The 18,495-nt window shown below is 39.2% G+C and overlaps 1 protein-coding gene across 1 annotated transcript in view; it reads right to left on the bottom strand.

Moving 5' to 3' along the window:
• Window positions 1-5,425: 5,425 nt before the first annotated feature.
• Window positions 5,426-18,495, bottom strand: part of Dars1 (aspartyl-tRNA synthetase 1) — a 61,842-nt gene continuing 48,772 nt past the window's right edge. Inside the window, exons 9-16 of the mRNA XM_038349023.2 lie at window positions 17,367-17,501; window positions 15,186-15,333; window positions 13,526-13,672; window positions 10,817-10,859; window positions 9,994-10,074; window positions 8,761-8,872; window positions 8,540-8,611; window positions 5,426-6,061 (exon numbers count right to left, since the gene is read on the bottom strand). Coding sequence (XP_038204951.1) covers window positions 5,970-6,061; window positions 8,540-8,611; window positions 8,761-8,872; window positions 9,994-10,074; window positions 10,817-10,859; window positions 13,526-13,672; window positions 15,186-15,333; window positions 17,367-17,501 — 830 coding nt within the window. The 3' untranslated portion in view covers window positions 5,426-5,969. The remainder of the gene's footprint in view (window positions 6,062-8,539; window positions 8,612-8,760; window positions 8,873-9,993; window positions 10,075-10,816; window positions 10,860-13,525; window positions 13,673-15,185; window positions 15,334-17,366; window positions 17,502-18,495) is intronic.

The following is an 18,495-nucleotide window of genomic DNA, read 5'->3' as shown; positions in this document are numbered from 1 at the left end:
CGTCTCTCTTTTTCGCAGCGCAAATGTAGATTTATTAAGTGATGGGAAAAAACCTTCAAAGAGTGGAAGGGACTTCAAAAAAGGAATATACTTTTTTCATGTTTTTGTGGTTTTCGTATAGTTTCCTAGTATTGGGAGGTAAGAATAAGGCACTGTGAAAGGGGAAAAGTCATTCAGCTAAGCCTCTCTGAACTGTCTAGCTGCAGGAAATAAACTGTAAACAAACCGCAGGAGAGAGCCCTCTAAAAGTTAGATGGAGGGCTGGCGAGATGGCTCAGAGATTAAGAGAACTCTGCAGAGACCCGCCCGCCTTGGCCTCTCAGCACCGACAGCTCCAGGGGATTTGAAACCCTCTGCTGCCTTCTGTAAACACCAGCATGCACATGTGTATACACACATATTTTTGTTTTGTTTTGTTTTGTTTTTATTGAACCTGTCGCCCGCACCCTGCTGCCGCCATTGGCGCGTTGGTCTGCTCGCTCCCTCTACAGCCCGCCGGTCCCAGGCACAGTCGGGCCTGGTTAGTACCTGGATGGGAAATACACATATTTTTAACAAGTCAAAGACAGATAAATTCTGCTGAAGGAGGAGGCATACTTTCCGGATCCTCCTGACACAGTAAAATCTGCAAAACATTTGACATTCTTGATTTTTACTGAGATAGGGTCTCACGTAGCCCAGGCTGGCCTTGAATTCCTGATGGGACCATCAATCACATTGGGTTTACGTGTGTCTGGGACAGAATCCATAGTTTCCTTGCTATTAAATAAGCCCCATCGCCAGCCCTTTGATACGTTGGTGCTGATGACTGGGCGCTGTGTTTTGCCAGTACTTGTGTCCTGGACCTCCAGGACACAGCAAACCTGCACAAACAAATTTAAAATATCACTTTTTTGAGACTTACAGGATGCTAACATTAATGTCAGGACCAAATTAATATTTTATTACTATTGTATTGGGTGGTTTTGCGTGTCAACCTGACACAAGCTAGAGTCATCAGAGGAAGGAGCCTCAGCTGAGGAAATGCCTCCATGAGATCCAGCTGGCCCAGCCCATGGTGGGTGGTGCCATCCCTGGGCTTGTTGGTCCTGGGGGGTCTATAAGCAGGTGAGCTGAGCAAGTCATGGGAAGCAAGCCAGTAAGCAGCACCCCTTAAGGGCCTCTACAACAGCTTCTGCCTCCAGGTTCCTGTCCTGTCTGAGTTCCTGTCCTGACTTCCTTCAGTGATGAACAGCAATGCTGAAGTGTAAGCTTAATAAACCCTGTCCTCCCCGACTTGCTTTTTGGTCATAGTGTCTTGTCACAGCAACAGAAACCCTAACTAAGATAATTATTAAGGTGTATACTATAGAGATCTGCAACTGAAGGTGCTATTTTACTAAGAGGTGCTGAAGACTTGAAGCTGCGTGTGCCTTAGTCCTTCACAACTCCAAATGTAGCCTTCACTGGATGAGTGCATTGGCAATTCTAGAGGAACAAAACTGGCCAGGCGGTGGTGGTCTAAGCCTTTAATCCCAACACTTGGGAGGCAGAGTCAGGCAGATCTCTGTGAGTTCAAGGCCAACATGGTCTACAAGAGCTAGTTCCAGGACAGGCTCCAAAGCCACAGAGTAAATCCTGTCTTGAAAAAAACAAAAAACAAACAAAACAAAACAAGGAACAAAACTGATGGAATGATATATATTAAGGTTAGCATAGAGGCTGTGGAGCCCTCACCTCTCATCAAAGAAGCTGCTTCTGAGGTAGAGACATTATCCCAACTAGTCAAAATTTCCTGGTCCCCTAGCTTTTTCATAGCTTTCCCATCCCCTCTTTTGCAAAGTTCTGTGAACCTAGGTGCAGGAGTTATGTAATAGATGTGCCCATCGGAGCTGGGCACCTCACCAACTGTTCTCTGCATTTTGACTGTTGTGGTTTTCTGTAATGGTCTCTGTTGGTAGCAAAGAGAAGTTTCCTTGAGGAGGGGTGATCATGGGTGGAAGGACTAGTATTTAAATACAGTTAGGAACTATGTTGCCTTAGAAATGGTGGTAGTAGGCTCTCCTCTAAGATCTGTGCCTCCCTATTGCACTCATAGGGGTTTCTTGCTGTGCTGTTATTATTGTGGTTCAAAAGCATCACGGCAGGGTAGGAATATTGACTGCTTATATAGCACTTTATGGTTCTATGAAAACTAGTCCCCAGGAAGACAGCTTTCATGTCAAATCCAGCTCAGATCCTCTGAGTTGTGTGAACGAACTGTCTTTAGCAACAGGGTCTTACCCTCAACCTCTGAGAGGCAACAAAGGAAACAGCACTAGCCTATAGTGCTTTGGGAGTCTCTTGCACTCTCTTGACCAAAAACTCAAAATGCTGTTTCTCATGCCTGGTATTTGGCTTTGATATAGTCTATGGCTCTTGGGGGGTGGGGGGAAACGGACACCACTGTCTATCCCAGTGGCATGACATCATTTAAATTACATATATATGATGTGGTATTCCCCTCTGAATGCTGTGAATACCATTGGTTAATAAAGAAACTGTCTTGGGCCTTTACAGAGCAGAATAGAGATAGGTTGGTAGAGAAAACTAAATCGAATGCTGGGAGAAAGAAGGTAGAATAAGAAGCCATGGAGCACCAAAGACAGACATGCCAAAACTTTGCCCCATAAGCCATAGCCTCATGGCGATATACAGATTAATGGAGATGGGTTAATTTATGAGTTAGCCAGAAATATGCTTAAGCTATTGGCCAAACAGTATTGCAAATAATACAGTTTCTGTGTGGTTTATTTCGGGGCTGAGCAGCCAGAAACAAGTGGCCTCTTACTACTACGTATATGCACATACATGACTTATACAGATTTTGTCATTTTAGTTAAGTAAGTGTGACCCTATGGCTTTCCCAAATATCTTTGGTATTTATTTCCTTCTTCATTTTTCCTATCTCCACATGTTCTCTTTCATCTATGTGAGAATATAAACTGGAGCACCCAAGGCACCAGGAAAGTAAAAAGGTATCATGGGACACGGCAGTGGTAGAGGTGAATAGAAGGGTATACTTTAAAAAGTTATTTTTTCCATTGTATAATATACAAGCAAGACCAGTAAGACAAAAATACCCAAATAAAGCAATGTTACAAAGAAATCCCACTGAGTTTGTTTTGAGTTGTTCATCAATGCTGGGTATGGGACCTACCCTTTTGTGTGGCTAATATACCAAAAGAAACTCTACTAGAGAAAATAATTTTTCCTTTACAATCCTGTATCAGTCCTGTTGTGTCTGGAAGACTGTTTCCTTGGTGTCACCCATCCCCTTACAATCCCTTATAATTCCCTCTTATAAGTCTTCCTCCTCCTCTTCCTATAGCTTCCTGAACCCTGAAGGGAGGGGTTGGTGAAGACACCCATTTACTATTTAGTGTTCCAAAATCTCTCACTCTCTGTATATTGTCCTATTGTGGGTTTCCATGTTAGTCCCCAACTATTACAAGAGGAAGCTTCTCTGATGATAAGGCAATTTTCCCCCCTCTTTGAGACAGGGTTTAACTATGCAGCCCTGGCTGAAATAAAAACTTTAGAAGCTTCTGCCTCCAGCTTACTAGTATGTATTTTAAAGGTGTGTATCACCAGACCGGGATAATCAGCGGAAAAACATTTTGATACTGTTTTTGAAACAGTATGTTGTAGCTCAGGCAGGCCTGAAACTCCCTTTATATCTGAGGATAGTCTTCAACTTCTGATCTTCCTGCTTCCATCCCTAAATGATAGGTTACAGTTATACACTCCAATGCGTGGGGATCAAAACCAGGGCTTCATATAAGCCAATTGTGTTGTAGCTCTAAGCCTTTGACTGCTGGTTTCTGAATGGCAGAGAACAGCACCTTCACATTTCCAGGGACATTTCCTTCATGTGTCTCCTAACTGGTGTCAACTCTTTGGGAACACAGACATCTAGACCTACAGACTCTAGCAATAGGATGAACAAATGCAACTGAATCCTGCACTGGAAGATACGATGAGTAGAGTGAGTCCTGTACTTCTGTATCCTGAACCCTGCAGTTCACTTAATGACTATAAATTTTAAGTTGCTTGCAAAGGCATATGGTGCCCTCTCCATGCACAATAGCTTCTTCATGGTGGTATTGACGAAGCCTTCCCAAAGTCCTCTTATCACTCTGTTATAAAGCAGGCGTGTTCTTTTTGATGTTTCTGTTTGGTCAAAAGTGAGACCCCAGTCCTCCAACACCCCTATATCCAGAGGCTGGAATGTAATATTGAGTTGGAAGTGTCACTCCCAGCCTGCCAAGTGCTGACCACTCCCACCGGGTATTTAGGGTTGCGCCAGAACAAAGAACATGTGGTTTTGGGTTTGCGTGTGTGTTCCCTGTCTTTTCTTCGCCATGCTCTCCCGGCCACCCAGGACTGTGCCGTCTATTAAAAATGGGCATTTAATTTGGCTTGATCTGGTCTGATCGGAGTTCTTTTGTGTCAGTGGAGCGTATTGTCTTAAGATTTTCCTAACAGTTTCAATTATGATGTCACCTACAAATGTGTTGGGCCACATTCACAGCTATTTACTGGCACATAGATACATAGATTCCCTCTTTTCCCTCCACAGGGTCTCTCAGCAGAGGTCCATGAAGAGGTGGAGATAAAGGAATAAAGGGCATGGCTGGCTTGGAGGGCTTGAAGCTTTGGATTCGCCTATAGTAAAGCTTGAAAAAGCACATAAAGGAGTTTAGCTAAGTCAGTTCCAGATCTATAAACCCCCAATGTATTGTTTTTGCTTTGTGGTAAAATAGGACCCAACCTAAACTATACAGCACAGGGTTTCAATGCTGGCACACCAAGTTTTTATGAGCCCATCACTGTCTCTGGAACAAGTTTCACAGGCAGGAGAGAAAATGTCATGGAACATGTGTTGTGTCTAGGCTAAGGTACTCTGCTACCCCTTTCCAGGTGGGAAGTGTCTGGCATCACCAGCTTCTACAAATGGATCTTTTCTCTAGGAATGGTGCTACGGCAGAGCACAGCATCAACTCCTGCTTTGGCAGACAGGACAATGGAGGTGTGCCCAGTATTCAGTGATCATGACAGACCAGTTCATGCTGTTGCCAGTGCTTCTTCGTGGTGCGTTCTCTCTCAATGCAACCAATACACTCTAAGATATTTACATGTTTGCATGTTTCGGTTACTCTCCTATGTGCTTTCTTTTCTTTTGGGACAGGCTCTCATGTAACAGAGAATGATCTTGAACTGTTGGCCCTCTGTCCACACATCCCTAACGCTAGAATTACAGGCACACGCTGTCACGCGCCCTTGGCTCTGTAGCACTTTTCAAGTCTAATATTTACATGAGGCTAGTTTATTTTTTATTCCCAAAGTATATATGCCAACAACCAGTTATAAAATCCAACTTCTATAAAGTCACACAAAACTATCATTAGCTTTAAGGTTTTATTGAGTTCCAACATCAGAATTGAAGTGTTTTGGTGTTACTGTTTCTAGCCAGTGTTCTCACTTGCTTCACATGATTGCTGCAGATAACTTTAAACTCATACTCTAATTTTCTGTGACACATCGATCTTATAGATGTTAAAATCTTGGTTATTTCTCCAATTTCTTTTTCTCAATGTCATTAGTTAAAAGTCCAAATATGAAAATTTAGGATATTGGTTTTGTGGCTACCATAATATAGAAAAGAAAAAAAAATTATACAATCTTATACTGCTTAAAAGTTTCCTTAACATTTCCTATAGTGATAGACTACGAATTTTCACCATAGAAATTTCTATTAAAATGTTCAAGCATGTCCTACTGAAACATATCTGAAGTTCAAAATGGTTTTTTTCTTAAATTAATTTGTACTGAACTATTTAAAAAAGAATCGTGGCACTTTAGTAAGACAGTTATTTTACTGCATATCTTAACTACCTCAGGTGTAACCTGATCAACAGCAGATTACTAGAGAGAATAAAAAGTGTGGTTTAAGGCGTGAGTCGTTTGGGGTCACGAGGGAACATCGATGTCTGACGTACATTATGCAATCCTAAGAACAGCATCGTCACTCTTTCCAACCCTGGGAATAAGAAAATGACAGTTAATCCTTTTTGAAAACCTCTCATTTACCAGTTACACATCTTTTTGGTGGAACATATTGTTTTATTTTATAAAGCATCTCTCATTTAAAAAAAGAAAAAAACCCACAAAATTCTTTATTTCGTAAATATTCTTTTCCTTCCTCCCTGGATATAGGCATTCACCAATCTATTCTCTGCTTCTGAACTTGACTACTCTAAAATAACAGCAAAGTAGAATCATACAGAATTACCCCTTTTGCTAATTTATCATTTATTTATCATTCATTCATATATCATCTCCACAGTTCATCTACATTTCAGAACACAACAAAATTTCTTTCTTTCTTTTTCTTTTTCAACTGTTTAACAAACAGCCTTGGCTGCCCTGGAGCGCTCTCTCTCTCTGTAGACCAGGTGACCTCAAACTCAGAGATTCACCTCCCTCTACCTCCTAAGTGATGGAATTGAAGGTGTTTATACCATACCCTGCAAAATTTCTTTCTTTTTAACACCGATTGGCCATATAGGTTAAAGACCTTATTCCAGAAATTCAGATGTTCTAAAACCTAAATATTTGGTAGCATCAAAGCAGCAGCACTCAAGGATCTCAATGGTAAAGTCTATGAAATAATTCTAAAAGCCAAGAAAATACAAGTCTGGTCCTGATCATGTCACACAGGGGATCCTTAACCAACACCACATTCTGCTGGTCCATTTACCCACGATGGACACCTAGCTGCACCCATGTCTCAGCCACTGTGAAGATGTATGTGTGCATAAATACTTCTTTGGTGTGTCATTTCCAATTTTTTCGGGCACACACACAAAATTGGAATGATAAATCACATGGTAAGTCTTTCTTTAGGGTATATACACACAAGTGGACTATTGGTTCCTATGATAAATGAATCTCTATTTTTGAAGAACTATATTCCTGTTTTCTGCAGCGGGCAAACTGATCTTCCACATTCATCCTAATGCTAATTATTGTATGTTAAGATAGTAGCCATCCTAGCTGTGTAAAGCTGTACTTCACCAATGACTGCTCATGCCTGCTCATGCGCTCACCAACCACCTGCATCCTCTTTTGAAGAAATTTCTATTCAGGTCCTTTGCCCATTTTGTTTTTGGTTTTTTCAGACAAGGTTTCTCTGCAGCTTTAGAGCCTGTCCTGGAACTAGCTCTTGTAGACCAGGCTGGTCTCGAACTCACAGAGATCCGCCTGCCTCTGCCTCCCGAGTGCTGGGATTAAAGGCGTGCGCCACCACTGCCCGGCTCCTTTGCCCATTTTGAACTCGAATTTTATTTATTCTGGATATTAATCTCTTATCGCATATATAGCCTGTATATATTTGTTGCCGCTATGCGGGCTGTCGTTTTACAGTCTCTTTTCTCTTTGTCTGTGTGTGCACGTGTCTTCAGGAGCCTGCAGGGTCATCAGATCTGGAGCTGAAGTTTCAGGTGACTGTGAGCCCCTGATGTGGGTACTAGGAACTCAACCTCCAGTTGTCTGAAAGAGTAGCAAGTACTCTCAACTTTATCATCTCCCCAGCCCCTCTTTATTTTCTTTCCCCAATTGTCCCCTGCTTTCAAAGTTGGTGCTGGGGATCAAATGCAGGAACTGTGCAGACAAGGCGAGCATTGAGTTATATACTACAATTGCCTTTCCCCCCTTTTAAGTGCTGGGGTCAAACCCAGTCTTGTACATGCTGTTCAATTAAGTATTTTTTATGCACAAAGTTTAAAATTTTTCCCTAAGCTAAATTTTGCTATTAATCACCTTGCTGTGTGTGCCATACGTACTACATCTAAGAAAACATGCCAAGGGCTGGAGAGATGGCTCAGTGGTTAAGAGCACTGCCTGCCCTTCCGAAGGTCCTGAGTTCAGTTCCCAGCAACCACATGGTGGCTCACAGCCATCTGTAATGAGATCTGGTGCCCTCTTCTGGCCTGCAGGCATACATGCAGACAGAATACCGAGATTATTGTATACATAATAATAATTTAAAAAGAAAAAAAGGAAAATATGACCAAATCCAATATCCTGATGCTTTTGCTCTGCTTTAAGTCTTTGATTCATTTTGGATTACTGCTTTTATCTGGAGTTAGGTAAGGGTTTAACTTTATTTTTTGACGTGTAAATATCAATTTTGTTCTAATCACTGGGGGAAATTACCATTCTATGACTTTTAAAAATTATTTTTATTTACATATATGTATGTGAGTACATGTGAGTTTATGTGCCCTACTATGTGTGCAGGAGCCTGCTGAGGCCAAAAGAAGAATTCAGGTCCCCCAAAACTGCAATTTTAAATGGTTGTGATCTGCTATATGGTGTTGTGAACTGAACTCAGGTCCTTTGCAAGAGCAGCAAGTTCTCTTAACCACTGAGCCGTCTTTCTAGGCCTCTTCTATAGCCTTTAAACTTGTTCTTCACTTGCGTTTACAGAATTATTTATAAGTAATAGCAGTATTACCAATGCCTCCACCAGCATGAGGAGGGGCTCCAAATCGGAAGGAATCAATGTAAGCTCTGATTTTCTCCAAATCTATAAAAAGAAAACAGAATTTATCATTTTCCTAGAAAAGAGGTATTACTGCAGTGAAGATGGGGGAAATGACTTAGGAGACAGCTTTAAGATGTTTACAATGCATTGTCTTCATAATAACACAGTTCTAGATATTTCAAATTACTTACCAATTCCATGGTGCAAAGCTCTCTCTGTTAGCAACTGAGGATCATGTATTCTTTGTGCTCCAGACAGTATTTCTTCTCCTCTCATGAACATGTCATAAGAGTTGGAGTGTTTCTGCAGAAGAAAAATGAATGAACCTCCACCATTCTTCAAGTACTATGTTATCACACTTTCCCATGATAAACATGTGGGGAGAAAAATCCATGCTGTCTTTCCCTAGTTAATGACCATCCTTCGACACAATTTCCTCTTTATGGCAAAACTGCTAAGGGCAGTTTTTGTTCTCTGTTTAGATTTCCATTTTCTCTTTACCACACCTCCTACTAACCAGAATACCACAGCTAAAGCAGTGGTGCTTTTTATTTTACTTTATGCCTAAAAAGTTTTGAAATATGACATAAATTTTGGTCAATTGTGAATGTAAATTACCAATAAGTAAGTAAGTAGTGTATTTTAGAAAACTTTTAAAGAAAGTTAAACTAAAACGGAATTAACCTATGCTTAACTTGTGGCCTCTCAGGCATTTGACACCACCAGTTTTACCTTCCACATAAACAATGGCTACAATTCCCAGGTCACTTCAGCATCACCTGTAATTTGTTATAAATGCTGACCTCTAAACCTGCCCTAATTAATGATTAGGAACTCTAAGAGTAGGGCTCAGCATTTGTGTTTCAAAACCCCTCCAGTCTGGTGCCAGTGGTGTACACCCGGGAAGCCGAGGCAGGCAGACACCTGAGTTCCAGGCCGGCTTAGGCTACACTGCACATTCCAGGTCAATCAGAGATACACAGTAAGACTTCATATTAGGGAAAAAAGAGAAAACAAACAAAACAAAACAAACCTCAAGTTCTCTAGAGGGTTCATGTATACTAAGGATTGGGAACTACTGAAAAACAAAAATCCATAAGATCATCTGGATTACTAAATATAAAATATAAAGCAAGCTTTGATTTTCTTCAAATCTACCAAATGAAAACACAACTTACCACCTTAGTGTAAAAATCAGAAAGGTGAATTCCCAGTTCAAAGTCAACAGAAATCCTCCCTAACCTCTGAGTATCTAGTGCTATATTTAGCATCTACAGTACCAATAAATTTTTAAGAAAACTGACCTAGGAATAAGATTTAATATAATTTAGGTTCTCAGGACTAATTTTCTACAGCATTCAAATATGGCTATTAGAAAGTTCTTTCTTCCCCACAAATAGATGATTTGAGATTAAATTACTCACAGGATTTCTTGGGTCAGGCATGGTATAGAAAGGTCTTACAGCCAATGGGTATTTATCAAGAACATAAAAGTCTGTATCATACTATTAAAAGAAAGAAACTGTGTTAAGTATATACAATATTTTATGAAAAATTTAACTATTAATTACTATATTAATATAACCCCCCTGAATTATTTCCCTAATAATACAACTTTTTGTTTAAATATCTAAATAAAACTGGGTAATGTTCTTCAAATGGAAGCTACTGAAATAAATACCGTTACAGTGTTTGACATTTTCTTATTACCTCACAAGCTTAGTTAAAAAGAAATTACACTCCAACTTTTATTTGATTACATTCCCCTTTGTTAAAACTGATGGGAGACAGCTGAAAGAGCAAGCTCAAGATCCGGCTTCAAAAAAGCTCAACCAGCAGGGGGAGCTCAAGGACTTTCTAAACATTAAATTAGTGCCCTATTAAAAAGAACACAACTAGGCTAAGCTTTATGTACTTTGGCTTTAGTTCTAGAAAACAAGAGCAAGAGTGCACAGGTAAGACCTTCTGTAGTTTAGAGCCCTTCCTCACTGATCTGACAATCTGAAGTGTCCTTTAGAGGTACTTCAGTATGACTGCACAAATGTCACACACTGAATTAATCAAACTGTTGGTCAAAATCTGCCTAAATGTTTTCCCCCCTTTTTCTAAGAACAAAAGTACCGTTCACTTTACTAACTCTGGAAACATGCCACCGTAAGAAGATGATAGAATATTCTGCTACTGCTGCCTCTTCTTAAGGTACATTTCAGATTAAAATACAACAACAACAAAAAGAAAACATCCTACCTTTTCCTTCACCAAACGACCCAACAGTTTTTCATTTGGTGTACTGAAAAACAAGAAACACGAAACTAGTGGTTGAAGGTGAAACATAAAGTTTTTTATTTTTGTTTTTAGAGACACGGTCTCTCTGTGTAATATCCCTGGTTGTACCGGAACTCCTTCTGCAGACAAGGCTAGCTTCAAACTCACATAGATCAATCTGCCTCTGCCTCTGAGTGTTAGGATTAAAGATGTGTGCCACCACCATCCAGCTTACAGAAACGTCTTAGCTTTTTACTATTTGTATTTAATTGTGTGTCTGTGAGTGGGTGCTGGAGTTACACAGGGAGTTGTGAAGCAGCCTGATGTAAGTGTTGGAAACTAAACTCACCATATCTGAAAAGGCAGTTAAGAGTTCTTAAACCACCGAACCATTTCTCCAGTCCCCCAAGTAATAACTTAAAAATACTTTTTAAATTAGTAAGGCTCCTTTTAATTTGAAGTTCTTAAAGAAAAATAAAACTTTGGCTCAAACACACTGTCAGCTATCTGCCCCTTTCTAAGACAAGCATTTCAGGAAGCCACCTACAGGCTCACCTCCCCCAGATACTTGGTGCAAATACACACTGCTCCAACCTTTATAACCAGGCAGAACTAAGCATTCCACTGATCCAGAAACAGGAGGGAAACTTTACTGTTTTACTGTACTGTTTTCACTTTACTATAATTATGTGAAATAAAAATCCAGTCGGCCAGCACTGGATTTTGTTATTAAACAGTCTCTTTTTTTGTTACTTCACAAAGGTTTGTAATGACAACCAGTAGCCCAAGTCCTTACAGGCGACCTGTGGTCAACAGGTGCCTTCTTTAGCACCATGTCACTCAACAATTCTCAAGATGCCCATATACTGCTTAGATTGAACTAATCATAAAATTTATGGCTTATTTTAGCAATAAAGGGTATGCTGAAAAATTGTATTCTTCTTAATAAACAAATAAATAATGGACTAGGAGTATATTTTTTTGGGGGGGGGGAAGACAACCACCACGTTTCTCTTCCACATATCTACTATGTACTACTATGATGACTTAACTATTTTAATCAGGAACCTCTGAATGAAATGTATGTTGACAGCAACTTTCTATCTTTAATACGCAATTTATTCCTAAATTAAAAGGAGTAGAATTAGATTTAGGTAACAAAATACAGCATAGTGATAGCATATAGACATTAGTATTTCTATGCCCAATCCTGTATGGGATGAGTTAGAATTTTCTTTACCCTTAAAAGGGAAGTAACATTACAAATAAAAAAATCATAGGCAAAAGCCGGGTGTGGTGGTGCATGCGTTTAATCCCAGCATTTGGGAGGCACAGGCAGGTGGATTTCTGTGAGCTCAAGGTTAGCCTGGTCTACTAGTCAGCTCCAGGTCAGCAAGGGCAGGCTGACCCTGTTGCAAAAAAACCCCACCAAACCAAACCAGAGAAAACTCTTCTCATTCTTCTTTGTTCTATATTACTAGGGATTGAAAGTAGGGTCTTACATAAACTAAGTAAGCCTCTACCACTGAGCTATGCCTTCTACTCCCCCACCTATAAATTATATATAGCCATGGCTGTCCTGGATCTCACTAAATAGACCAGACTGTCCTTGAACTCAGAGGCCCACCTGCCTCTGCATCCTAAGTGCTGGGATTACAAGGTGTACTCCACCTACCTACCTACCTACCTACCTATTGTTTTTCAAGGCAGGGTTTCTCTGCTTAACAGTTCTGGATGTCCTGAACCTTCCTTTGTAGGCTAGGATGGCATCCAACTCACTGAGATTCATTGCCTCTGCCTCCGAAGTGCTGACATTAAAGGCTTGCACCACCACTGCACAGCAAAATATTTTTAAAATATTTAAAAATACTGAAATATTTTATGTGTGACTGTTTTGCCTGCATATATGTATGTGTACTACATGAATGCCTGGTGTCCTGTAAGGTCATGAACCGATCACCTAGAAGAGGAGTTACAGATGGTTGTAACCCACCATCTAGGTACTGGGACCAAGACCTATATCCTCTGAAAAAGCAGCAAGTGTTTTTAACTGCTGAGCCATCTCTCCAGTCCTTAACATGTTTATTTATTTATTAAAAGATTATTTATTGCTGGGTGGTGGCGGCGCACGCCTTTAATCCCAGCACCCAGGAGACAGAGGCAGGCAGATCTCCGTGAGTTTGAGGCCAACCTGGTCTACAAGAGCTAGTTCTAGGACACCTAGGGCTGTTACACAGAGAAACCCTGTCTTGAAAAACAAACAAAAGGAAATTTGCCTGCATGTGCTCTGCAAGAATAGCATGACTCTTATTTTCTGAGTCATCCTTCCAGATCTCCTTTTCACTCCTTTTGAGGTAGGGTCTCTCCAAGCTGCTCAGACTGGCCCAACACTTTTCCTGTATCCCAGGCAAGCTTTGCACTGGTAAACCTCTTGCCTCACCCCGCTTCCGAGTACTTGAGATTACTGGCCTGTGCCACTAGGTTTGTCTTCTGAAAGGTTGTAAAATAGGGAGCAAAATGAAAAGTTAACAAAATAACTGAAGCCTACGCAAACAATATTAAATATATTTTATAATCTTTATTATGTAAAGCAGTATTATACAATATACCAAAGTTAATAGTAATCTGTTAGGCAAAATACATTAAGCATAGGCATAAAAGTTAAAAAAAAGAAAAAAGTTCGACACCAACCTTAGATCTTCCTCATCGCCCATTTCAACTCCCGCTTCTCTAAGCATAGCCAAAGCTTCACAATACTCCAGTCTTAGAGTTGGCTCCAAAAATTTGAAGGGCTCACATGGGAACTGTTTATTCACAGTCTGAATTTCAGTCTGAAACCTGTATGTTTAATGTTTCAGTTAATAAAATGTTAGTTAAAAAAGTTAGTTAAATGTTTCTTCCACAAGAGTTCACTGTAAGCAATATACGGTATCAGTCTTTGAACCTATGACTGTACCAGACAAAGCATCATCAAATTTTAAGAATAAAGTACTACTTAATAATTAATACTTAATTCCATTTCTTTGTTTCAAGTTTTTTGTTTTTTTCCAAATCACGGTGGCATTAAAGGATTAAAATTTTTATTTACAACTATCAGTTAACATTGTTAGAAACAAAAATACATATTCTGTGAGGCATTAAAAAAATCTGATTTTAATCATTAATCATTTCTTTTCATTTAGGAAGAGGACACTAAAAAGTGTCTGCCTTATTCTGACGCTCCCACCACGCTTTCTACAATATTTAGGTGCTACTTCCCCCCTCCTATGATGTCCCCACAGTACCTGCACAAATAATAACTGCAGAGAACTATGTTTCAGTAGTGAAGGATTCTGAAACAGGGATCTCACTGTGCAGTCCTGGCTGGCTTCATACTTGTAATCCTCTATGTAACGATCTCAAATGCTGCCGTTTAAAGGTGTATCCCACTATACCTGGCTTATTTAAATAAGACCTAAAACAGCATATTTTTGCTCAAATGTTTATGGATGAGATGATAATAGACTTGATTCAAATAGGGGCAAGGGAAATAGGCACAATAAAATATTTTTAGTCATACACTGGCAATGACTAAAACAAGGTACTAAGCACATAGGGTTTGTGAGGCTTAGTGTCCCTAATTTAAAAACTTTTTAAAAATAAGAGCTGGAGAGATGGCTCCGTTGTTAGAAGCACATATTTGCAGAGGATCTGAGTTCAGTTCCTATTACCCACATCAGATGGCTCATAGCTACCTATAACTCTAGTTTTAGAGAAATTGACACCTTCTAGACTCTGAGGACATTTGCACTCATATATAAACATACTACCTCCACATATGCATAACTAAAAAGCAAAAAAAAAAATCTTTATTCCCATATGGGATTATAGGTGTGTGCCACACCTGGTAGTCATTGATCTGGAAATGACTGTTCCTTTGTTTATCCCTACTCATGTCTCTCAATGCTTTGAGTCACTGATAGTTCTTTACCAATATATTACTCTGCAGCATAAACATGAGTGGAATATGGCACAAGCCTGACAGTCTAAATTATAAGGGACATAACAACAAATGGTTTCCAAATAATCTGTAAAATATAGAAAAAAAGGCTCTTTTTCAAACTGTTGTCTTATGTTTACTAAAGAGGTTAGCAACAAGACTATTTGAGTCTATATAATTAGACACTATTAATCTTGGTTCCCTTTAAACACTCACATTAGAGAAAGAATATATATCTAGAACAAGTTTTGGAAACTTTCTTAAACTATACAAGAAACTGTATTATCACTCCCCAACCAAAAAACAAAACAAAACAAAAAACTGCAATTGCTTTGAAATTAAAGCCATTTCAAGACATTAAATAATTTTAACCTTTCTTGAAGTCCTTTGAATATCTGCACCAAGGTATCAGCAATTTCTTCTACAACTTCATGGTAATGATAATTAAAAGCCATTTCAATATCCAAACCAACAAATTCAGTCAGATGTCTATGGGTATTGGAGTCTTCGGCTCTAAAAACTGTTAACCAAAGAAAAATAGTACAGTATTTTAAGTCTTGGGTAAATGAGAACTTAAATGCAGAACTGTACTTGGTAGTGCCCTAGGTGGTACTATTATCCCACGCCCACAGGGCGAGATGGAGCACTCATAAACCATCTGTTTCAGCATTCTCCTATACAGCAAGTTCATTACAAACTCCCATGTCCTAGAGAAAAGCAGAACCAAATGCAAATTAATAAAAGAGGCTCTTGAGAACCCCTAGGGAATGCAAGATCCTGAGGCACCACCTCAATAATTAAAAACAGACTCAATTATGACTAATATAGTTTGTCTCCATTTTATTAAAATATGGCTCAAGCAAAATGAAACTGCATATATGAAGTAACATTATACACGTTCCAGCAGCTCCCAGTCTAGCTCCCAAGCTCTCTGCAACTCCCCTGCAGTCTTTCATCTTTCCTAGAACACATCTCTGCTTGGAAACTCACAACTCTCAAATGACTACTATAACAAGATATAAAATGACAAAGTCTAAAACCTTTACGCTTTTCAATTTAATCTTAGTACTTTCAATTTCTAACCACCATTATTTCTGTTTTCTTTTGTAGTCCATGCTTTCTACCTATCCTGTTCCTTGTATTGGAACATTATTTCAGTTTTTATATACCCTACTGGGGCCTTAAAACCCACTTTAGTTTGAATTTTCTTTGACAGTGACTCCAGCAAACAATCTTTCTACTGCTAATTGTATAGCACATTTTGATTCTTTTTCTTTTGAGACAAGGTCTCACTTAGTAGCCTTGATTGTCTGAAACTCACAATGATCCTCCTGTCTCGGCCTCTTGGGTGCAAGGTTATAGGAATGAGCCACCATATAGCTCTCTGACACAGACTTAAAGATGATGTATAATCATGAAATTATTTTGCAATTCATTGGCTTATTCCCTGTGACTGCTCTATGCATGTGTGGCTTATTCAGTAACAGAAACAGGGGTTAGCATGTTTCCTTCTCACTCAAGGCACAATCTCTAAACCAGGAGTACAGCAATTATCTGATGCTTTCAGAGCCGAGCGTCAGGTGTCACCACAAATGTACTACATGAACTTGCATTTATATCCCTGTCGGCATCTGATGAGTGTTGCTGATTCTTCTAAGGACATGGCACCCAGCCTTAAGAATATGTATACAAATATACGCCTGGTAAATAAAAACTTCAGAAAATTCAAACATTAAAAAAATTTTAAGGTAGGATTTCTCTGTGAACAGTCCTGGCTGTCCTGGCACTTGCTTTGTAGATCAGGGTGGCCTTGAACTCTCAGAGATCCATCGGCATCTGCCTCCCAACTGCTACCACCATCTGATTAAAATATTTAATTTTTGTGCCAACTTCTTTATTAGCAAAAGTTTAAGCTTTGTTAAATTATCAAAAACATAAAGTAATTTGTTAAGTTTAAAAAATATTTCATCTATCTTAATGTATATAGATGTTTTGCCTGCATGTATGTCTGTGCATCACGTGCTTGCAGTGCCCTGGCTAGAAGCAGGCATCATATGCCCTGGAATTGGAATTCTAGCTGGCCCTCTTACAGAGGACTTGGTTTGATTCCCAGCAAGTGTAAGGGAACTCATTAAGATTCACCTGCTGCCGAGCCTGAAATTAAAGATGTGTATCACCTGACTAGTCCTCAAATCATGTTTTTTTTAAGATTTATTTATATCAAATCATGTATTTTTAAAACACATATCCACACTCACTCACACACATGTTGTCATTTCCTTTAAGTTTAGTATTTTTTTCTTTTTGGTTTCTGTGGAATTGAACTGAGAGCCTTGAACATACTAACATAACAAATACTCTATCATTGAGCCAAGTGCATTACTAGCCCTTAAATTTTATTATTATATAATCAGCAGATACATGGATTTAAGCTTTCAAAGGATCTAAATGCTAGTGTTTCTAATATTATAACCACTTTATAACTGGCTTAATTCAACTATTTAACGCTACATAATTTTACAATTATTAAACACATAAATGACAATATCTTACCTGGTCCAATGCAGAAAACCTTCTCAAAATCAGCACAGATGCACATCTGCTTATACAGCTGTGGGGACTGAGCAAGGTAGGCATTATTTTTAAAATAGGACACAGTAAAAACATTGGCTCCTCCTTCACTGGCAGCTGAAATACAAACATTTGTATTATTATAATCAATTTAATGTTAATTCATATAATTCTTAGGTTTAAAAAAAAGCAGTTCACTTAGAGAAAAAAAGAAGACCTAGAAGATCAAGTAAACATTCCCTTTTTCTGAATCAATTTCCTATCTATTAGCTTAAGGCTGTAAAAACTAAATGAATAAATAAAAGGAAAAAATATTCCCTTGCAGCCAGGTGGTGGAAGTGGCACACACCTTTAATCCCAGCACTTGGGAGGCAGAGGCAGGGGGATCTCTGTAAGTTCGAGGCCAGCCTGGTCTACAAAGCTAGTCCTAGGACAGGCTCCAAAGCTACAGAGAAACCCTGTCTCAAAAAAAAAAAAAAAAAAAAAAAAAAACCCTTTCATTTTTATCTGAGATAGCCTTACCATGTAAGGCTGCTCTCTTAATTATTTTTCTAATTGTGAGAAGGTGATGTTTAATTTTTTAATCTATATCTAAACACAATTCTTTTAATAATTTAACTTCTGTATATTGTTTTGTCTACATGCGTGTATGTGTATCATATCATATGCATACCTTGTACCAGAGGTCGTCATAAGAAGGCACTGGATCTCCTGAATCTAGAGTTACAGATGATTCTGAGATACTGTGTGGGTGCTACAAACTGAACCTGGGTCCCCTGCAATAGCAACAAGTGCTCTTCAACTGAGCTATCGCTCCAGCCCCATTAATAACATTCTTTTAATGTATTTATCTAATCAGTGTACACATTTGCCTTTAGAAGTGCATGTGAAGCTCAGAAGAAACTTTTGAAAGTTGGCTCTCTCCTTCTATGTGTCCTGGGGATTTGAACTCCCATTGTTAGGCTTAGTGGTAGTGGCAAGGCAGGCCCTTTACCCACTAAGTCCTACAATGATGATGATCATCTTTTGAGACAAGCTCTCCTTATGCAGTCTTGGCTACCCTGGACTTGCTATGTAGACCAGGCTAGTCTTGAATTCACAGAGATCCACC

This window comes from Arvicola amphibius, chromosome 12 (assembly GCF_903992535.2).
Source record: "Arvicola amphibius chromosome 12, mArvAmp1.2, whole genome shotgun sequence".
NCBI classification, from domain to species: Eukaryota; Metazoa; Chordata; class Mammalia; order Rodentia; family Cricetidae; genus Arvicola; species Arvicola amphibius.
Note: the sequence above shows the minus strand (reverse complement) of the source record. Positions and strands in the feature narration are given on the sequence as shown.